The 23,999-nt window shown below is 38.0% G+C and overlaps 1 protein-coding gene across 7 annotated transcripts in view; it reads left to right on the forward strand.

The window, feature by feature from the left end:
• SEMA6A (semaphorin 6A) overlaps window positions 1–23,999 on the forward strand; it is a 212,168-nt gene that overhangs the window by 123,357 nt on the left and 64,812 nt on the right. For all 7 annotated transcript variants that reach the window (XM_070742905.1, XM_070742901.1, XM_070742907.1 and 4 more), the window contains exons 4-8: window positions 6,838–6,898; window positions 8,792–8,854; window positions 12,164–12,265; window positions 18,078–18,168; window positions 22,211–22,330. In XM_070742905.1, coding sequence (XP_070599006.1) covers window positions 6,838–6,898; window positions 8,792–8,854; window positions 12,164–12,265; window positions 18,078–18,168; window positions 22,211–22,330 — 437 coding nt within the window. The remainder of the gene's footprint in view (window positions 1–6,837; window positions 6,899–8,791; window positions 8,855–12,163; window positions 12,266–18,077; window positions 18,169–22,210; window positions 22,331–23,999) is intronic.

The raw sequence follows: 23,999 nt of genomic DNA on the forward strand, positions 1-23,999 counted from the left end.
CCTTGAAGGCACAGGCACCAACAATGTGATTCCTACCATTGTCCCCTTTGGGTCTGCAGCTGATGTAGATATTACCACCACCATTTGATATACCACTGCCTAAAGCACTTCTAGAATTGCTTGAATGGAAATTAACTGCTTGGCAGGTCATTATTAACTCTCTACTTTAGCATCTCAGGTTTTCTTAATTGATTCAAAATATGTTGTTACTGTGCTAAAAAACAACCCTTGAAGAGCTTTTCTATGACTTTATGTGACCATATAAAAACAAGCAGTAGTCACTTACATTAGCTGGTAAGTGTGTGTACACTTGCTATTCACGGTAAACTAATATGCATCTCTCCACATATTTTGTTACTCACTTGGGGTGATTTCAGCTTGCATGCAAATAGTTTGTCTCTAGTGATGTCTTCCTGTGGCCAGTTATTTTGGATAACTGGCCACAGGAAGGATAACCTTAGACTATCCACTGTTGACCTCTCCCGATTCCTAAGAGGTCAGTAAGGGGCATGCATAAGTGCACCAGAGTGCCTTTCATCCCCTGTCCATATGTTTCTCTTTTGCTAGTATCATGTATATAAATATTATTATATCTTTTTATACCACCAATACATACTTGATAAAACAAATAAATAAGTAAAATAAAATAAGTAGGGGAAATATTTTAAAAGGATTTCTAATAACAACATCTTCCAGAACTGAATGTGAGTGTATGTTAATCTGTATTCTATTACAGAAGATTTAATGGTTTTCCATTAAAAATTAGGGTAACTTAAAATAGTTATATGAAATGGCAATTGAAAATGGAATTGGTAAAAATTATTACAGAACAGTAACTTGAATATGTGAAGATGTTAGTTGGTGGTTTAAATGTTCTTGTCATCTCTAAACTTGGGCATCCTTCAATAAAATAAATTTCTTTTAAAGAAACCTAAGAAATATTTTCAACGATAATAAACCAATCATGCATCAAGTATTTAATTAATCTGAAAATGCAAACATCATGTTCACTGAAAAATCCGCATTGGACCATGTCTAAATTGTGTCTAGGCTAAATGTATTTTTATAGAATTGGAAAGGTCCTTTAGGTCAAAACTCCAACAGCTGCTCAGAAGGCATTCTTGACAGATGGCTGTCTAACCCTTGCTTTTATGGTTATTTTTTTCCCCTGGCATTACATTTGGAATCTCTCTTATTGTGATTTAGATTCCATGTCTTGCACTCTAAAATGACAGAAAACAATTTTTGACCTTTTGTCTTACAGGGAAAGGCAACTTTGGCCTAACTCATCATTTCCTAAACCTCCTTTTCCATAAAGATGTCCACTGTTGATCACTGGAGGGCCCTGTTCTTGCTCTTCTTTGCTATTACTACTGTTTCTGTTCTTTTTCTGAGTATACTCCGCTAGCTTGGAGAAGCCTTCTTCTTCACATCATCACTTCTATTCTGAGCACATCTGAGGCTTGGGTCACTTTAGGATTATCAAAATTATCACCAGGAAAGCTGTTAAAGTGAAGGTTTTTAGACCATCCAACATTCATCACTACAAAAACATATTGTTCTCCACTGAAAGTACACAAAAATGTCTCTATTTCAAAAACTATTCTTTAAAAAGAAACAAAGGATAAAATGGAGCAAAAGTCCCTTTCATCTTTAGATAGTAAACTTTAAAAAGTGAATCACATTTTGATAACTATTAAGAATTAAAATAAATAAAGAATAAAATAGTTGCTTCTGCTTTGGCAGTGTGAAATTTAATAAGCAACTTTGTACGTTGTTGCATTTTTTAACCCAAAATAAATGGTATATTTTAACATTACATAGTTATAGCATGAAACGTTACCTCCATTCCAGTTTTGTATGGCTACTTGTTAGGTATCTACCAGTGGTGGTTTGTTCCCGGTTCGGCCTGTTTCCAGGAACCATTAGCGCTAGTGATGGGAGGCTCTGCCCACCTACCTGGGACATTTCTGCACATGCACAGAAACAATGGGCCCATGCACGAACTGGTGGCAACGGGTTTTAGAACCCAGGCAAAGGGGAAACCCCATCTTCGGCTCCTCGCTGCTGCCGCGCTGCGGAGCAGATCAGCTGCTGGGCGGCCGAAGGAACCTTCCCTGGATCTTCCCGCCGCCCAGGCAAAGGGGAAACCCCAAGATCGCTTGCCGCTTGCCCATCACCCACCCGCCCGGCCGCTTGCTTGCCACTTGCCGCTTGCCCGTTCACCCGCCCGCCCGGCTGCTCGCTTGCCGCTTGCCACTTGCCCGTCACCCGCCCACCCAGCCGCTCGCTTGCCGCTTGCCCATTCACCCGCCCGCCCGGCTGCTCGCTTGCCGCTCGAGAGCAAGAGGGGGAGAGATAGAGAAAGAGAGAGAAGGAAAGAAAGAGATGGGAGAGGGAGGAAGAGAGTGTGAGAAAGGAAGAAGCAAGATAGAGAAAGAGAGAGAGAAAGAAAGATGAGAAAGGAAAGGAGTGACGTCATCGGGTGGAAAAATCGTGATATAGCGTTTCGCGAAGATTGAGATCGCGAAAATCAAGGGATCACTGTATACCCATTTACCAGTTTATTGCACCAGTGATTCAGATGCTTTCCTCTACTGCACTGCTTCCATTGCAAGAAAGTCAGTTTCTTCTTGCTGGAAAAGATTAATATATTTACAAGAAATTGCAGGCTTTGTGCCTCCACATGCATTTGAATATTGTGTAGAACATAACTACCTGTGCATTTCACAGGTATATTTTGCATAAAACGTAATGACAAACACATTGAACCCTGATTAAAATGTGTTAATTTAAAAATTTGAACATTCCTGACTACACCAAGGAAGAAGTAATCTAACAGGATAGGTTTTGTTCGTTTGCATTTAATAACAAGCCCTGAGGCTGCTCAACTGCTTATTGGGAGTTACAGAATGGAAGGACCATCTGTAGAGATAAATATCATGTTAAATAATATTATTTTTTACCATGTGCAATTGTAGAAAGTTATGGGATCAGCCAGTTTCAGCAGCAGTGTGTGGGAGCAGATGGATTATGGTAATGATTATTATTATTATTTATTAGATTTGTATGCCGCCCCTCTCCGTAGACTCGGGGCGGCTCACAACAGTGATAAAAACAATACATAATGACAATTCTAATAATTAGAATCTAAAATAACAGTATTACATTTAAAAAGTCTAAAAGCAAGAAACCCCAATATATAAAAAGCATACATACAGTCATTTCATGCACAAATCTACATAGGCAGGGGAGATGTCTCAGTTCCCCCACGCTTGATGACAGAGGTGGGTTTTAAGGAGTTTACGAAAGGCAAGGAGGGTAGGGGTAGTCCTAATCACTGGAGGGAGCTGATTCCAGAGGGTCGGAGCTGCCACAGAGAAGGCTCTTCCCCTGGGTTCCGCCAGATGACATTGTTTAGTCGACGAGACCCGGAGAAGACCAACTCTGTGGGACCTGACCAGTCGCTGGGATTCGTGCAGCAGAAGGCGGTCTCGCAGATATCCTGGTCCGGTGCCATGAAGGGCTTTATAGGTCATGACCAGCACTTTGAATTGTGACCGGAAACTGATCGGCAACCAATGCAGACTGCGGAGTGTTGGAGTAACATGGGCATATTTGGGAAAGCCCCTGATTGCTCTCGCAGCTGCATTCTGCACAATCTGAAGTTTCCGAACACTCTTCAAAGGTAGCCCCATGTAGAGAGCATTACAGTAGTCGAACCTCGAGGTGATGAGGGCATGAGTGACTGTGAGCAGTGACTCCCGGTCCAAATAGGGCCGCAGCTGGTGCACCATGATGATCGACACTACATAATATGGAAAACATTTTTTGGACAAAACATGTGAAAGTCATTGCTTCACCCTATACTAGGTCAGGAATGGGAATCCCCCATTGGCAGAACTGTTGATACTGATAACTATTGATTGTAAATTGCAATTCAGCAGCATCAGAATAGTCTCTGATTTACCATCAAGACATAAGATGCTTTGTGAAACTCAATTATTGCCCATAAATGCTCTAGTTATATTTTACTGATTGTAGCTGTTCCCATAATCATACATAAATTTCCCCTCTCTGTTTTTAATTGGACAGAGAAGCTGATGAACTTACATCTCTTCTGGAGGACCAAGCATCCAGATAACATTCCAGTTTTCCCTGTTCACTCCTTTGCTAATGTATGCTCAATTTGTTTTGAACAAAGATAAACGTCACTGTATTTTCTTGTTCGTTATTTTTGAAGGCAATGCATTCTTTCTCAGCTTTGGGATTTGCAACAGATCTCTAGCTGTATCCTAGGCACATTTACCCCCTACAGTCCTTTATACTACAATGCTAGATAGGGTTGCAATCTGGCTTAAAGCAAGAGCACCGTTAATTCTGTAAGTATAAATTTGTAGGAAACTCTAACTAGTTTAAAGAAACTCCAATAAACATGTCTTTCTCTAAGCTGATAACACATAATAGGTCCCATATGAAATCCTCTAAAGTGGTAGTGTATCCTATGTCATTAAGTATAAACTGCAAAGGCCTCTGGATGGTTAGCTTTACTAAAGTATTACGATCTGAACACTCAAGGGGCAGGAAGCAATCTCTTTATATTCTTTAAACCCTTATTGTCAAAAAAAATTGTCATAAGGAGGTTAGATCATTTTGCTGGTATGAGGCAAGTGTTGAAGACAATAGTACATGAAAGACAAGCAGAATTTGAATAATTAAATAATGTTTCCTATAATAGCTACATGAGAAGACTGATTTTTCTTCTTGCCATCTTCACAAAAATCACTTAATTTTTCAGGTGTTCATTTTGCCTTTCTATCTTCTACTACAACTTTTGGTCATTTATCATACCTCCCTAGTGCACACCAGAATCACAACATACCTTTAATGCCCATAGCTGTGGCCACAGGTCAGAAAAAGGCAGCATTATTTACATTTTCTTTCCCTGCACAAGTGGGGCATAATTACGTCTGCAGGTCCTTTTAACTGGAGGTGAGAAAAACAGAAGTGCTAGAATTGGTTTATTGGTGTAAAAAATGAATTAGCAAGATCAGGATGATGGAGAGCATCAAAATAAAATAAAACAGCACAGATTTATATCTTCAGTTTAGCAGACTCTTTTAGTGTTTGTCAATTCTTGTATGGAAACAATTGTGGATCAATGGAAGCATTTTTTTAAAAAAATTACTTATCTGGAAATCAAAGTTCCATAATTCTGTCTTTTCCTTTTCTGACAATTGACTGGAAAATCTGTCATAATTCCTTATATGACAATCATTAAGTGTCATACCACATGATTCTTGACAAAGGTATATTTTATTTTATGTACGCTGAGAGCATATGCACCAAGACAAATTCCTTGTGTGTCCAATCACACTTGGCCAATAAAATTCTATTCTATTCTATTCTATTCTATTCTATTCTATAGTGTTCCTCAGTTAGAAAGGAGTTAAACACAATGTTGTGCTGAATTTTAGAGTTTATTATTCTGACCTTCAATATATATAAAACTTCTAACTAAGGGTAAGTAAAACATTTTTTTAGATATGGCCAGAGATAATTACATAATAATTTGCCATTCAAGTTTTTCTTTTTAACTTATTGGTCTATTTTGCCAGAGCTTTATAATGAAAACCTGTAGAAAGAGAACATACTGTTTTCATCTGTAAAATAAAAATCAAACAAAAGAATAGCTCTGTATTAACTTGGAATCAAAGTTCTGCCAATGGAGTTAAGAAAATAATAAGCATTAAACTTGTTATAAAAGTAAATTGCAGTTTTCAAAGAAGATTAAGCAATATAAAAATAAATACAGACGCACCTTACTCAGGAGGGCATCTTATAAAAAAGCTGTTTTCAAAGGGGAAGTTCATGAAAAACTGATTTTGTTAATAAACAAGCCTGTGTGGGGAAAATGTTGCTCATATTTTGGCTCGCTGCAAATGTTTTGAATCTGCTAACCTTGCTTCCTCCAAATATATTTTTAAAAGCTAGTATCAATAGAAGATACCGTTTATACAATGCACTATTTTAAAATAGCACATACTTGTTTTCAGAAAATAAGGCCTTGTGTTATATTTTTTTGAACCCTGAAATAAGCGCTTGGCCTTATCGCCATGCACTCAAAAGCCTGATTGGGCTTATTATCAGGGGATGTCTTGTTTTGGGAAAAACAGGGTAGGGAGACAGCTAATGTTATTTCAAAGAACAGTGAGTAACTGAAACTTCTTCTTTTTTTAAATCAGTCTCATCCTCCTATTCTATGTTCTGAATTCAGTCAGTCCTACAGGATTTTATTATACTGATGTTGTCTCCTGTTTTATAAAATGATATTTCCTTTGTATTTCACATTGTGTTTTCATAGTAGGAACCACAATTCTTAATAGGAATATCATCCTGGATTTTTTTAAACAATGATAAGATTGTTGAAGAATTATAGGAGTCAAATATTTTGCCAAATTATGCAAACTCTACAGATATCTTGCAATATATCCCATTCACAGAATAAGGTTGACTTGTTCTGTACTTGCAAATATACAGAAAACATAATCTGTACCAAAATGATGTTAGGGAACCTCTGTGTTCTCAGTTAATTCGTTTTTCTCCCTTTTGTTCATTCATAGCGCATAGAATGACAGTATTGTTCACGTTGAATTTGTATTGATTGTTTATCTTCTGTAACACAAAGAAAGCATAAAATATGTTGCCTGGTGTTTTTTGATATTATCCTTGGTTCCTGACTAAGGGACAATGATCTATTTGAACATAAAACATTCTTCCTGTAAAATCTGAACCATCTGAATTTATCTTGGCATTCTTTTTCCTCTTTGTTTACAGGGACCATATTTATACTGTTGATATGGATTCATCACACACAGAAGAAATTTATTTTAGCAAAGTAAGTACTTTCTGCTATTCACAAGTCAAGGACAGTAAAAATAAAAAAAATAAGAAAGAAAATAAGAAAAAATACCCTGTTTCTCAGATTTTCCAGACCTGCTTTTAAAATTGCAATGATTATCTTTAAAAAGTGTACACATTTGCCATTTTCATTATGTACTTTGGATAAATAACTTAGCTGAGATTATAACCAAGATTTTTACATTAGAGTAGAGCAGGTGGTCATTCCAACATTTTTTCTTATAATGAAGCTTTGACTGATGTCTGTGATATTATAGTAAATATAAGTTACTCAACAAACTCTACTTAAATAGTTTAATGATCAAATTTTATAAGGAATTAAATACATAGACATGTAGATACTAAACACAATAATCTTATTATTTTTATAATTTCTTCCTCAAGACTCCAAATACTCAAGACTAAAGATAAAAAATAGAAGACAGCCACAATATTTTGTTCTGTTATTACTAGATTAAATATCTCAAAATTATATATGTATGTGTGCCATGGTTAAGGAAGGCTAAAAACAACCCACTTGTTTCAGCACTTGAGCACTTCTAGTATCCTAGATGTCATCATTACATCATATTCAAGACAGATGATATAGCTAAAGGGTAAGATGACACAGCTGAGAGGAAAGGAGGAGGAGGCAAAATCACCAAAAATATTAACTTGCAAAAATGATAAACTACTGGATTATAGGTATAGGTGGAAATGCTGTCCAGAATCTTAACCTAACTGTTAGCTTTAATGGCATTTCAAATATCTTGTATATTTATTTATTATTTGGACTTATATGCCGCCCCTCTCCAAAGACTTGTTCATTTGTTTGTAGCATTACATCAAGCTACTCAGATTGTACATTTATAAATAGTTCAAATATTTAATTTTAATATTTCTCATTTAAGCGCAAGTATCTTAAAACTGTTATGCTCATGAAGTAAAATTAAGCAGATCAATAAATAAGTTGGAATGAAATTTATTTTCAGGTAGACTGCTTTACAAAATCCAAGTGATTTTTAAAGACAATTTTTAAGGACCAGAATATCTCCGGGACTGCCTTCTGCCACACGAATCCCAGCAACCAGTTAGGTCCCACAGAGTTGGCCTTCTCCGGCTCCCATCGACTAAACAATGTCATTTGGCGGGACCCAGGGGAAGAGCCTTCTCTGTGGCAGCCCCGGCCCTCTGGAACCAACTCCCCCCAGAGATCAGAATTGCCCCCACCCTCTTCGCCTTTTGCAAGCTCCTTAAAACCCACCTCTGTGGTCAGGCATGGGGGAACTGAGATATTCCCTTCCCCCTAGGCCTATACAATTTATGCATGGTATGTTTGTGTGTATGTTTGGTTTTTGGTTTTTTTTTTAATTAGGGTTTTTAAAATTATTTTAAATATTAGATTTGTTATATGTTGTTTCACTATTGTTGTTAGCCACCCCGAGTCTGCATACAAATCTAATTAATTAATAAATAAATAATAAATAAATTTAAGCAAAAATGAAAAACAAGTTTTCCAACATACACATCTCTCTCTCTCTCTCTCTCTCTCTCTCTCTCTCTCTCTCTCTCTCTCTCTCTCTCTCTCTCTCTCTCTCTCTCTTCATATTCCAAGAGTTAAAACCAAAGATTATGTGTTGTAATATTTCTCTGTTAACAAGCACCCTCGGAAGTATAGAAAATGTTATATAATTATAGTATTATATATTATGTAAATAGCAGTCAATTCTTACTAAATGTTCTACATCCTTAAAGCTTCTGTGTTTGAGTAAGTCAAGCATAGAATAAGCATGGAATGTTTTCAATTTTTTATATTCAGTAGCTAGTTTTGCTTTTGAAATTAAATGCAAACACCCCAGGCTCTAATTGATTTCTTTCTTGATCCTTGAAGAAATTGACATGGAAATCCAGACAGCTTGATGTAGATACATGCAGAATGAAGGGAAAACATAAGGTAGGCAAATTTCATTTCTCTGGCAGATGCCACATTATTCAGTTCCCTGAATGTTACCATATACTGCTCTCTGTATTACAAATTGCATCATGCCATTTATTTCCTAGCTAGTCATTATTTCTTCCCAACAGTTTATTGAAGGTTTTAATTTTTTTTTTAAAAAAAATTGTTTACTTCTAATGAAACATTACAACCAAAAATGTCAAATATTGTCAAATGAAGAGGCGTTAAGAAGCTTACTACCCCTGTAATGAGATCGGATATGAGGAGCAGCTCTCCATGCTTCTGCACCATGTTCTCCCCAATGGAGGACTCCAAAAGAAGCTAACCCACCCTGTAGGGGTGGTAAAGAAAGGAGGGGTGCCCTGCAGGTCGCGTAGAATCTCAACTCTTCTACACATCTCAGGGATTTTTTCCTCTTATTCACAACAAAGAGAAGAAATCTGTGAAGTAAGAAGAGCTGGAGGAGGGAAGAGGGGAAGGCCCTGCAGGACTCTGGTGTGACCGTTGCTACCCCCTTCTCTTCCCATCACTATTAATACCATCTGCAATGCAAATCTATTACCTCATGGTAATCAATTAACTTTTAACTAAGAGATTAACTATTATTAGGTGGATTGCTCTATTAAGCCATCTAGGATTACATCTATAACACAAACTTTATCACCTTGCGATAATTCTATATTGAACTTTTATCTTGGGGGGGTCTGTTTGTGTGTATGTGTATATGTGGGATAATGTGGTTGGATGGATGGGAAATAGTAAATGGGCTAGAATTACTGAATTTGGGGGGAATTAGAGAGCCGGGGTTAAGAAATAGATCTCCCTTTGCTGAGTGTGTAAACAGAAGCAGATGGGGGCTCTGTTATGCTCTCCAGCTTGGAATGAGTAGGAGGTTTCCCTTGCAGGAAGGGAGGGAGGTTATTGGGGTGGGAGAGGGGATCTATAGGATATTGGGGAGCTGGAATATTATGGTTATGACTAGGAGAGGTAGATACAGTAGAGGGAGATCATTCGAGATTTACTCCTGGAGGAGAAAGCTGACCTGGCATGTATAACTGAGACCTGGTTGGGACAGGAGGTAGATGTTCCCTTCTCAGAGATGTGTCCAGACAGGTTTCAGATATTGCATCATTCAGAACTCCAGGGAAGGAATGGAGGAGTGAGCAATTATTGTCCCGATCCCTGTCCCAGAGTTTGTTGGGTGTGAATCTCTCCTCTTGAAGTTGGGTTCAGGGGTTCAGTTGGGTTTGTTGTTGATGTACCTGCCTCCCAGCTTCATTACAACAACCCTGCCTGCACTACTAGAAGCGGTAGCCAGGTTGGCAGTGGAGTTCCCCAGGCTTATGGTACTGGGGGACTTCAACTTACCATCGCTCGGCAAATGGCTCAGGAGTTCATGGCTTCCATGACAACCATGGATCTGTCCTAAGTAGTTCAGGGTCCAACTCATAGGGGGCACACACACTTGACCTAGTTTTCCTTGTGGGGTGGTGAAGATATGATCTGGAATTAAGAGGTATAGTTGTTTCTCCCTTGTCATGGTCAGATCATTTCCTGCTGAGGTTAGATTTTTAGGAACCACTCACCCATCACAGGGAGGCGGAGCCAATTAAGTGGTTCCACCCCAGATGCCTAATGGACCCAGAAGGGGTCAAGCTTGGAGAAATACCTGACTCCCTTGTCCACAATCCAGCTGAGTCCCTAGTGTTTGCCTGGAGAGAGGGGACATCTGGGGCACTGGATTGGATTGTGCCTTTACAACCTCTCCATGGCAGTGGATCCAGGAAAGCTCCATGGTTTACTGAGGAGCTCTGGGAGATGAACCGTCAAAAGAGACGTCTAGAGCGATGCTGGAGAACCAGTAACTCCGAATCTGACCCAACACTGTTAACAGCCTTTATTAGGACTTATTTTGTGGTGATACGGATGGCAAAATGTTCACATTTTTCCACACTTATTGCATCAGCTGATTCACGCCCAGCTGCCCCCCTTAGGGTGACTCATTCCTGTCTCAATGTAGAGAAAACGGAGGAGCCCTTGCAGGGTAGACGTGAGGAATTTGTTCAGTTTCTGTCGGATAAAGTCGCCCAGATTCGGAGGAACCTAAATTAGTCCTATTGTGTGGGAAGAGTTTGAGCCCGTGAGTCCTGAGGCGTTTTCATTTTCATTTCATTTTTCATTATTTCCCTACTCTACTCAGATATTGTTATGTAAATCATGAGGCAAGATGTACAAAAATCATCAGTCATGCTCCTGGTTAGATTACTGTATTTAAGCCTACATTGGTCTGTCCACAAAACTGCCCACAGAGTGCTGATAAGGTTGCGTGGAAATGGCGCGGCCACATGCACATGCTCATCAGGGTTGCACTTCAGAAAAGCCAAACCTCCGGATTCCAGTGCACATGTGCAACCGATGACCAGCTGGCAGATACACATGCGCAGCCTGGTTTTCTGTACTACATGTGCATAAAGGGCTCATGCTCTGGAAAAGCCGAACCTCTGGGTTCTGGTGCACATGCACATCCAACAATCGGCTGGGTGGCATGCATGCGCACACCAGTTTTCAGCACTGCTGTGTGCACGAAGGACAGCTGACCATCGGGTGTGCCTGCGCACCAGAAACCGGGAAGACAAACAGGCAAGGTCACGCATAAGAGGTGACATGGCTTTGTGTGCCACTTTGGGCATGTGTGCCATAGGTTTGCGATCACGGCACTAGGTGCTCAAAATGTGATCAAATGACGTTTGGTTTATGCTTGTCCATCAAAAATTCTAAATTAGGTCGAAAGTACTTTTTAGAGTGTTTTTTGTAACTTTGAATAGCTGCTAAGAAACAGATTATTAAACAAGGATTACCTGTACTGCAGTGCCTTACGCCTGCTTCAATAGTTGCATTTTCGGTGGCATTTTCCCTCATCTGGATCAACCTCTCTCCTTACTTTTAATGACTGAATATAATATGTTATATATTATAATTGTTTTTATATCTATAAACTGCCTGGGATGCACCTGTATATAAATTGCATAAATACATAGAGAAATATTTAATTTATGACTGTCATTAAAGTACATTTTCTCCAATAAACAGCAGCAGAAAAAGACAGGTATAATCCTTAAATCCTTGACAGCCATGTTGCTCTAAAGCCACTTGGAAGAAATACATCGTTGCCTTGTTATCAAAATGGCAGGAAAATTTGCTGAAACAAACAAATTGATATATTTTATTTTATTGTCTCAAACGTTTATGATGTTAATTGCTGGAACAGTAGCTCATTTCTTTCCCTGTTTAAAATCCTTTTGGCAGGATGAATGTCATAACTTTATTAAGGTTCTTCTAAAACGAGATGATGATACATTATTTATTTGTGGGACAAATGCCTTCAGTCCTTCCTGCAGGAATTATAAGGTAAGCGTTGCATTTGTAAGACAGCATAAGTAATTGGAGAGGTTTTGCCATTAGTTTTTATAATGGTACGAAAGCCAGAAAGTACAAAAATGTGCTCAATGAAATTCCTTCTTCCTCAGAAAGTTGCTTCTTCATCCAAAGAAAGTAACACAAGAGCTCTTGTAAAGTCACTGTAGCGTAACTACTGCCATTCTGAAGCTTTGAGCAGAGCTTTGAGCTATGGCAGGGTTGATGAAGACTTGTCTCATAGAAAGAACCTTCCAATATACTGTAGAAATGAAGCAGAAACAGTATATTTGCGTGGAACTTCATATATAAAATGCTTCATTCTGAACCAAAAAGAAAGTTGCTACTGAAGGAAATGAAAAAAAAGTCACAAATCATTTGGGACTTGTTTTTTTATATGCAGAATAACCGAGATCATGTTTGGTTGTCTCATAAAACATGATACTGCAATTTGGTACAGTCAGTATATCCCTTTGGTTGCTGCTAATTAAAATGCAGAGAGTTGAAAGTAGATGCCTGGAGCGCAGAATCGGCAGTTAACCCAAGCATATGGAAGTAGGAGGCTAATTGGGCTTTATGCCCAGCCCAGCAGTCTTGCACATAGCCAACAGAGAGGACAGTGCAACAGGAAATAAGCTCATCCAAAAATGAAGAAGTCAGTGCTCATCAGCTTTACTGGTCAGTTATCCAAATTTGTTCATAATAAAGCCAGCCACTTTCCTCTTCAGAGAATGGTACTTTCTCAGAATACAAATAAAATTCTCTTATGCTGCTGCCATTTATTATTTAATGTCGGCTTTTCAAATTTTGAATTAATTCTTCTTTCCCTTATAACAAGTGATTCATCGAGACGTTTTCTAGGATCGGTTTCTCAGAGATCAGCCAGTTCAGCATTTGAGAAATAAGAAACAAACAAATAAACCACTGTTTAAAACATTTCAGATGCTAAAGAAAAGGCTACAGCCTGTCTCCGTTGAGTAAGAAGTTTGTATATCCTAATAGTGAACTCAGCTGGTAAATATGAAAGGAATTATAATCAGAATGGGGAAATCATAGGACCCCATGGCTTGCAAAGAAATGTTCTAAAAGAATCTTTGGGGGTAACCCTCCGAAGTTCATCTACTAAGGAATGCACATACTGAGCACTCAGTGGCCACATAATGCTGATTGTCAGGAAGGGAAGGAGGCAGAAGTTAGGCACAGTGATAAAAGCCAGAATAGTTTGTTCATATGGCATAACATATTTCTTGATTTTTGCTTATTAGTTCCCTTCATCATTGTCTCTGCCTTTTCTAAAATCGCATAAATGCTTACAGAATTCATGTTAGCCTCAAATTCTTAAAAGTATGAACTAAAATCCTGGAGGGTGGGAAGTGCAGGGTATTCTTAGAAGTGATTTACCATTGTCCCCTGTGTCCTCTCAAAAATATATCTTGGGTAAACTTGGAATTAGAATCTAAGCTGACTGTCAAAGCAACTGAATACTGTAATAATCAGGCACTAAATATTCACTTCACGGAGAAAAAAAACCAGGCTCCATCTAGCTTATTGTGGAGCTATAAATATTATTCCTTCTGTTTTCTTTTAGCAAATGGTTGCTCTTAAGCATAGGTGCCAAACTTGGCAACTTTAAAACCCGTGGACTTGCTGGGAATTGAAGCCCACAAGTCTTAAAGTTGCCAAATTTGGGGACCCCTGCTCTTAAATGTATATATTGAAGCCTCTTTCTTTTATGTAAGAGTATATGGACGCCAATGGTGGGCTATGAGCTGGAACACTAAATTGCACTCGCCGTGGCAGCTCGAGTGCTTGTGGGGCCAACGTGATTTTGCTTCTCCACCTGTAAAGGTAGCAAAATCGTGCATGGAGCCACAGGTGCACCCGTGTTTCAGTGAGTTTTTTTTGCTTCCGCACATGCCAAAACATAGGTGCACCTGCGGCTCCGTGCACGATATTGCTACCTCCACAGGTGGCGAAACAAAATTGCACTGCCCTGCAAGCACTTACGAGCCATAGCGGCGAACACAATTTAGCGTTCCAGCTCTTCTCGCGAGGGTGAGCAATTCTCACAGTGAGAAAAGTTTCTGTATTTTGCAGTCTTTTTTTCCCTAAGGAGACCAGCCTACAGACACAGTTTGGGAGTGACTGGTTGGGTGGGGCGAAGTGGAGCAGTAGCTCTTAGAAAAGAAGAAAGACAGACTGACAGACAGAAAGAAAGATGGTAGGAAGAAAGGGAGGAAGATAGAATAAAAGACAATGCTAGGGAGGAAGAGAGACAGAAAAGGAAAGGAAGCAGAAAATTGGAAAGGAAAGAAAGAAAGAAAGAAAGAAAGAAAGAAAGAAAGAAAATGGGTCAAAAAGATTATTTTTAAAAAATGATGTAGAAACCTGCCAATTTTATTTTTATTTCCACTTTTTGCTATGTAGAAATATAGGTGCAATTACAGATATATTCTTCCATTCCTCCTTTGGTCAATTTTTTTGAAGTCATGAAAACAATAGCATTCAATATGTAACACTGGTCCATTTTTTTTTCAAGTTCTGAGTAGTTAACCACTTAATGTTTCAAGTTCAGAATATTTTGCACATATAGTTCAGGAAACCATCTTAGTACTTTCTGAAATAAATTTGTCAGACAAATTTCAAGCAGCTCCCACTGGAAAAACTGTTGTTTTCTACCTACATCTTTTAAGATAGAGATGAAAAGATAATGTCAGGGATATTAACAGACTTTTCATTATTTTCGCAAATATTTCTTCTTATAAATAGAACCATGCTGAACTTTTCACTGACTGCTAAGCTCTTCACAGAGTTTTTGCCCAGTAATACATTGAAGTTTTAGAAGGTCAGTGAAATACCTAAGATAATATATTAGAACATTTGATCTGCAAGCTTTGGCACTACCGTCCTGTCTCAAAAACCTATATAAATACACAGATGGGCCTGGAATGTTATGTGCTGTACAAAGCTCCTTTCCTTCTACCTTTCCTTTAAATATGTTTCCATTCTAAGGAAGGCACAAATGATTCCATTTAAAAAGTCTAGAGAGAGAAGATACATGACAGGAAACAAACGATGACAAATCATCCAATGCTTGAAAGAGGTCTCTCAGCCCATGGGATTGACAATTGATTGGATGAGACTAATGATGCTTAGATGCCATATTATCCACACTAGTTTTTCAAATTCCTTATCTTTACTCTGAAGTAAATTGAATATGCTAGGTAGCTAAAGTCACCACCGAGTAATCATAATACACTTGAATCTTAAAGCCTGAAGGCTTTGCACTTTTCTCTGTGGTTTCCACTGTAAAACTGCTTTGTGTTGAGCTGCTTATTTGTATAATTATTGCTGCTCAGTAGAATATTATATTCCCAGGGGTTGCACTTAAAGGCGGAGATTTTAAGTACTTCACAGATTAATTATTGACAGAAGAAGAATGATTTACACATGATAGTAGTTCAAACCAATTCTGTAGAAGTTTTTATGAAAGAGAATGTTTTTTTTAAAAAAAAACCTCGCAAATTATATGAGGGAATAAAAAGAAGAAAGTTGGATCTTCGGTAATTAGAACCATAAAAAATATGGTTGTTGTTTTTGATCATAAGTCCTGCATGTGGTATAGAGATGAATAGGCCTTCCCTATCATCCTATGAGAATTTGATATTTTGTCATAATTACATTTGCTCAGCCTTACTATAATTCAGCAGCAAGATTAATTTGAAAATTGTTCATAGGAGAATGTTCACCCATCATCTTTTCTCCTTGTAGCTTGGTGATGATGTATGACATCACCAGGCGGAAAAAAACGTGGTATAGGAAAAAACCACGAAGTATTTTTTTATTAATATTTTTTGAAAAATCGTGGTATAGGCTATTCACGAAGTTCGAACCCGCGAAAGTCAAGGGAACACTGTATTTCCAGACATGTGTGAGATTGGAATGAGAAGTAGATAGGAACAGAGACAGCATGATGCCTGGGTTTGTCTTTCCCTGATTAATTTCAGTGTGTCTGATGGGATAGATTATTTGAGCCTTGTTAGTTTGTACTGTTTCACATCTGTGAGCCTTGCATCGTTTTTAAATCACTCTTAGATTTGAGGAATCCCCTTCCACAAACACATTGCTGACAGAAACCCAAATTCTGAAAGTTAAAGGGATGATACACAGCACTATTTTTCAATCAGGCATTTATACTACTAGTAGAACGAAGTAGTAATTCAGATGAAATATAAGTTAGAAAAGTACATAAGAGAAAAAAGAGCAGAGGATGCCAAAACAACCAATATCCACTTGACTGAGGTGAAACAAACTGAACTTCTCAATATTATGTTTACTGAAATCCAAACAGCCTTTCAAATGATTAAGCTTCAGTAGAAAAGATCCAAAAAGACCTTGACTTTGTGTCAGAATGGTCAAACATCTGGCAACTCCAAATCTCAACCCCAAAATGGTCTATCCTACACATTGACAAAAAGAATCCAAACATCAAATACAAGCTGGATAAACAAGACCTTACAGACAACCCTCACTCTGTAAAAGACCTTGTAATACTCATATCGAATGACCTAAGTGCCAAAGCCCACTGCAACAACATCACAAAAAAGGCTTCAAGAGTTGTTAACCTAATCCTACATAGCTTCTTCTCCAGTAATATCACTCTGCTAACCAAAGCATACAAAACTTTCATCGGACCAATCCTTGAATACAGGTCATCTGTCTGGAACCCACACCACATTTCAGACATAAATACATTAGAAAACGTCCAGAGATATTTTAAAAGAAGTCCTCCACTCCTCTATTCACAACAGAATTCCATACACAACCAGACTTGAATCCTAGGCTTAGAAAGCTTAGAACTACGTCACCTTAAACACAACCTAACCATAGCCCATAAAATCATCTGCTACAACATCCTTCCTGTCAACGAATACTTCAGCTTCAACCATAACAAAACACGAGCACATAGCAGATACAAACTCGACTATAGAAAATATGACTTCAGCAACCAAGTTGTTAATGCATGGAACTCACTACCGGACTCTGTTGTTTCATCACCAAACCCCCAAAACTTTACCCTTAAGACTATCCACTGTTGATCTTACCTGATTACTTAGAGGTCAGCAAGAGGCGTGCATAAGTGCACCAGCATGCCTACCGACCCTGTCCTAAGTCTCTCTCTTATTAGTACCCATCTCATGTATATAAACAGTGTTATTTCTTTGTATGCTACCAATACATACTTGACAAAAATAAATAAATAAAATAAAAATAAACCCCATAATCTAGAAAAAGATACAGGTACCTCTAATTATTTGGATATATTTTTGGTCTTGGGCTTAGGGGAAATCTCCACTTAGAGTGGTAATTGCTGCTTCAGCACCAATTATCTTGGTAGGACCTAGGGTATTTGACCAAGAAATTGAGGCTATAACTTCTAATCTATGAACATTTTCTCAATGTTTGTACAGTTTATTGCTGTAGCTTTAAAATGGTCTTACGCAGCATAGGTAAAGAGCATGTCTCCTTCATGCTGATTTAATTATTTATAACTTCATGGATACATCCATGTAATTTTCTTAGCCACCTTTTTTCAACTTCCCAATCTAGCGGACAGGCTTGAAATTGCTCCCTGATCTCACATCCAAGTAATAACTAACTGTAACCCTAATTATCTTCTTGAAATAGCCAAGGTCAGTTAGAAACAGCCATTTAGGTGGTTTCTCTGATACAAAGCAACTCTTTAAACAATTCTCATGCAAGATCCCTGCCAGTTTGTAAAGAAATATGCTGTTTTGCTTTTCAGATGGATACTTTGGAATTTCTGGGAGATGAATTCAGTGGAATGGCTAGATGTCCTTATGATGCAAAGCATGCCAATGTTGCCCTGTTTGCAGGTAACATAAAAGGAGAAAAATATACTCTTTTATAATGAGGTGCTTAGAGAGTACAATTATCGCTCCTTACTGAGATATGTTTATGGACAGTAGGGGGTGGAATTATCCATTTATTGGGTATCACATGGCTTAAACTAATTAGCTAATTGTCAAACAAATAAATATGGGATTCTCACTTGGGAAAATAAATTCATTTTCTGTTGTATACTTAACAGTGGTAAAGTAACTTTGAATTAGAGTAGGCAGAAAATTATTTCATAAGATACAACACTTTATCTCAGCTGTTAGGATGACAAGCTATTATATGTGGCTTCTACTCTTTCCTGGACAAAATAGAAAGGAGAAAAAAGGAGAATCCTGGTGAGATTTAGCTTCTTGATGTTTTGTTACCAGCTGAGGCAAGGGAGGAGAATAAAGTGGCAACTGTGGATTTAATCATGATACATTATGCATGCAAAGAAATGCAATTAACTCTTAATTCATTTTTCAATGGTTTAAAAAAATGAGTATGTGTTAGTGGGGTTAATTTGGCCCATTGATTAGAAAATGATATTTTAGAATTTTGTTCTTAATAGGTTTTAAATTAAATTGTTTCATTACTGAAATTCTGTTAGCATCAACCCTTACAATCCTATGTCAAAATAGCCATAAAATATTCAGCAATATTATGGAAATTACGTTGAATAACTATTATTATTTTTTACCAAGCCTCGCTCTATTGTAGCATAACAGAATATGGGAAAGACCTTGGGAGATGGAATGAAGACATACAGCCTAGGGAGCAGTCAGATAAATATTGAGAACAGCCTGCAGTTGAAGAGTGGTCAGGGCAAGAAGTTCAGAAGGGACCATCCCAAGTTTCTTGGGCTGTAAAGGAGATGGAGGACAATTCTACTTTCAGTCTTTCAATATTGATGTCAGCTTCAGTAGACCAGACAGGAAACAAATAAACAAATTCTACTTTATTATAAAGTTCCTTTAACAGCATCTTGTAAATCTAAAAGTGCAAATCTCCCACTATCTCTTTTACAGCCTGAGAACTTAGAGACAGTCTCTTCTGGGTTTCTTTCTCCATCCCTTAAAGCAGCTGTAACTACACCCTGTCTTATTTGACTGTTACCTAAGCAGAATCTCTTTCCCATGTTTCCCAAGGTCTTTCTCACATACCGATAGCCAGTGCTGCTGCACTTGAGTTAGAAAAAATATATTAAGCCACAAAAAAGTTTAAAGTGGGAACTTGAATCTATTTCCATTGTACTCCCAATCTTGATACAGTTGATTTACTTACTGTTCAAATAGCCTTCTTCAATCTGGCACAGACATATTGGACCACTTATTGCAGCAATGATCATCCTGGTTGGTCAACAAATTAGAAAAAGCCAGTGTACAACATTGCTGTATGTATAATAGAATGGAGGAGAGGAAGATGATATTCTGTGGAGCAGATACAGTAGAAATGGGCTCCAAAACAGAAGTTTTAAGTAAGCGAGATTTTAGAGTACTGTAAAGCAAATCAGTCATCTTCTGCTTATAAGTGTTAGGTTCAGATCCTGAAATTTAGTTCTAGTTTTAAAAGTTCCTCAGTGAAATAGGTGAATTAGCAAAAAGAATTATTTTCAAAAAATTCTTGATTTTTGGGGTGGAGTGGACCTCCTTCCTTCCCACTTTTCGGGCCCCACTCTTCTGATATTTCTTAAGGATTGAAGACATTGTTCTGCCAGTTAATTTGGAGGCCCAACAGGGGGATGTATCATGCTGCAAGGTGGTTGACAGATTTAATTCAATTCAATTCAATTCAATTTATTAGATTTGTATGCCGCCCCTCTCCGAAGACTCGGGGCGGCTCACAACAACGATAAAAACAATATTATAATGGCACAAATCTAATATTAAAAATAACTAAAAACCCTATCATAGTTAAAAACCAAACAGCCTGTACATACCAAACATAAATTATAATGAGCCTGGGGAAAAGATGTCTCAAATCCCCCATGCCTGGCAGTATAGGTGGGTCTTAAGTAGTTTATGGAAGACAAGGAGGGTGGGAGCAGTTCTAATCTCTGGGAGGAGTTGATTCCAGAGGGCCGGGGCTGCCACAGAGAAGGCTCTTCCCCTGGGGCCCGCCAGACAACATTGTTTAGTCAATGGGACCCAGAGAAGGCCAACTCTGTGGGACCTTATCGGCCACTGGGATTCATGCGGTAGCAGGCAGTTCCGAAGATACTCTGGTCCAATGCCATGTAGGGCTTTAAAAGTCATAACCAACACTTTGAATTGTGCCCGCAAATTGATTGACAGCCAGTGCAGGCCACGGAGTGTTGTAGATACATGGGAGAATCTGAGAAGCCCCACGATGGCTCTCACGGCCGCGTTCTGCACGATCTGAAGTTTCCAAACATTTTTCATAGGTAGCCCCGTGTAGAGAGCGTTGCAGTAATCAAACCTCGAGGTGATGAGGGCATGAGTGACTGTGAGCAATGACTCCCTGTCCAAATAGGGCCGCATCTGGTGCACCAGGCGAACCTGGGCAAACGCCCTCCTCGGCACAGCCAAAAGATGATGTTCCAATGTCAGCTGTGGATCGAGGAGGACGCCCAAGTTGCGTACCCTCTCTGAGGGGGTCAATAATTCCCCCCCCAGGGTGATGGACGGACAGATGGAATTGTCCTTGGGAGGCAAGACCCACAGCCACTCCGTCTTGTCTGGGTTGAGTTTGAGTTTGTTGACACCCATCCAGGCCCCAACAGCCTCCAGGCACCGGCACATCACTTCCACTGAGAAGATCCCACTCTCTCACCATGTGCATTCTGTTCTGTCCATCCTCATCTTTTTAATTGTAATTTTTTTTTGTTATTAGAAATATTTTATTTTTGTGGTTTTATTGGCTTTTATTGTTGTGATGGGCAGCAAACAAAAACTAATAAAATAAATAAAATAAATTTAAGCAGAGCTGAATAAATAATCAAAGAACTATATGTGATAGAGAAGCAGCATATATATATGCTGTGGCCTTACAGGCTTCATAATTCACCAATGGAGCATTACTTCTTCTTAATTAAAAATAATAATTGAAATAAGAACATAGTTACACAGAGTCACTATGTTATATTCATTTTTCTTTTCAAATGCAGAGTTTTTCCTGCCAGAATTATTAACATTAGTTGCTTTCTCCATATTTGAATTAAGACATAGACGTGAAAGGGAAGGATAGAAAAGTGTTAAGTGCTTTAAAATGATCTATCTGCACTACTAGGAACATATCTTGATATATTCTTCTGTTATGATTAGATCAGATATGTGATATGTGCAGTCTACAAGTGGGATATAGTCCGAGGAGGGTTCAGGGAGATTCTTCCTCAGCTTTGCCTGATTTTTTGAGAGAGAGAAGGGCTTTTAATCCAAATGGATCATTACCCTAACCCAGGGTAAGGCAAAGCTGGCTCTTCTATGATTTGTGGACTTCAACTCCCAGAATTCCTGAGCCAATCATGCTAGCTCAGGAATTCTGGAAGTTGAAGTCCACATGTCATAGAAGAGCCAACTTTGCCTACCCCTGCCCTAACCCAAGAGTTTTGGAATAGAATTGGATTGAATTGAATTGAATTCTTTTATTGGCCAAGTGTGATAGAGCACACAAGGAATTTGTCTTTGGTGCATATGCTCTCAGTGTACATAAAAGAAAAGATACATTTGTCAAGAATTATGAGGTACAACACTTAATGATTGTCATAGGGGTCAAATAAGCAATGAAGAAACAATCAATATTGATAAAAATCTTAAGGACACAAGCAACAAGTTACATTCATACAATCATAAATGGGAGGAAATGATGAGAAAAAACTAATATTAATAGTAATGCAGACTTAGTATATAATTGGACAGTGTTGAGGGAATTATTTGATTAGCAGAGTGATGGCGTCCAACAGTTTTCATGTCTTAAGACTCCTTGGATGTGCTGTTTCCATGGTTATCTAGCAGATACATCTATGCTGCTCTTTTTTTTCTTCTTCCCTATCCCTGATTTCCAATTCTATCCCAAAAGAGGGAAAGCTGTATTCTGCCACTGTGACAGACTTCCTTGCAATAGATGCTGTCATTTACCGGAGCCTTGGAGATAGTCCGACGCTGAGGACAGTCAAACATGATTCAAAATGGTTGAAAGGTAAATAAAGAGCTACAGAAGAAGGGGGACATTTTAGATTACACTGTTGGATTCTCTGTAGACATTGTTGTCTTATTTTACTTACCTTTGCTGCACTTCTTCAAAATCTTGACCTTTAGTGATTGTTCAAAGAACAGATGTTTAAAGTACAAAGAAACCATACTTTATTTCAACAATGCATTTTGTCAGATAGAGTCCTGAAATTGCCTTTTTTTAAACAGTACACTTGTTCCACTGATTTTTTTATTTTCATTTTTTTTAGTTGCTAGGTATCACCAAAATAGATAACATCCAATTAATTTTTAAAGGGGTAGATATTTCATCAAAGATTGAGAACAAGGAATGGGTAAAATTTTATTTTAGAACACCATCACCTCTTCCCTCTGGTGGGGCTCTAAGCAATCTAGGCTTTGTGAAGTGTGGAGGATTTGATCTGCAGGGTTGAAATGCACCAATAAAAAATAGAATATCAGAGCCACCATTTTATTGTCAAGAAATAATGAATGAGTGCTGCTGAATTAGGCAATTTGTATGTTCTTAATAGCCTCATTGTTTTTTTTTAAAGTTGCCATTCATTCTTTTCCAATGGCATTATGAATGAATGTTATGCAGCATTATGTTGTTGTGAGAAAGGGGGGCTTTTGTTTTTAGACAAAAAATGCAAACAGGGGGAGAGAGAGACAGAGAAAAACAAAAATGCAAAAGAGAGGGGGGGCAGCAGAGAGAGAAAGAACAGTTTGCAAATGATTTTCCCATGTTCTTTTTTTTAAAATGATTGCATTTTTATAGGCATTTTAATTACTTCACTTTGTAACTATGTTGTTAATTCTCTTTGATAAGAATAATCCTGTGTCTGCAAATAAGGAGAATTGTAGTTCCATTTTTGGAGTATATTATGCACATTAAATGGTTGTATCTCTGATTTATGGACCTACATAATTTATTTTGCCCTTTGAGTTAAGGATTGTTTTTCTCACAACTGGGTAAAGGGTAAATATATATATATAATTGAAGGATAGGGGATAGGGGACAAGAACAAAAAAAATATTCCATTGGAAATGTAAGACAAATATTTGATTCCCAGATATACATTATGAATGTGGTTTCCCAGCTTATTTTAGTGTGATTTAGGGATATTAAACATTGGTCACATATTTCTAATCTCTTTAAATGTTGAAGTTGAAGATATGTATAGCTAGGTGAGTCCTTTTCAAAATTCCCATCAAAATTTCAGTTTCTTTATCTATGTGTCTCCATGCACTAATAGAGCTCAAAACTTTTCATCTTATATTTTAAACATATTTATGTTAATAATTTGTCTGAAAAGTGTACCTTAGAGTCTTTTGTAGTCCTCATTCTAGGCCATGCAGTTACCCTGAAAGTTAGATAATAATAAATGTCGTCTCTTTCCTTCAGTACAGAAATTTACTTGCTTTACCCCCAACTTCACCCCAACCCCAGAAAAAACTCTATTGAACTAAATTCTTACCCATGAGTAAGTCACTAGTTGTTCATCTCATCAGTAGAAGTCCTTGTAGTTATTTCTATTAGCTTGAAAAAGGTTGTGTATGAGTTTTTGGTCTCATATCATGCAAGTATTTCAGCACCGTGTGTGGGTATGTGGGTGTGTACACATCCATATAGGTGAATAATTGTATCTAAATGAATG

Source organism: Erythrolamprus reginae, chromosome 2 (assembly GCF_031021105.1).
Source record: "Erythrolamprus reginae isolate rEryReg1 chromosome 2, rEryReg1.hap1, whole genome shotgun sequence".
In the NCBI taxonomy this organism is placed as follows: Eukaryota; Metazoa; Chordata; class Lepidosauria; order Squamata; family Dipsadidae; genus Erythrolamprus; species Erythrolamprus reginae.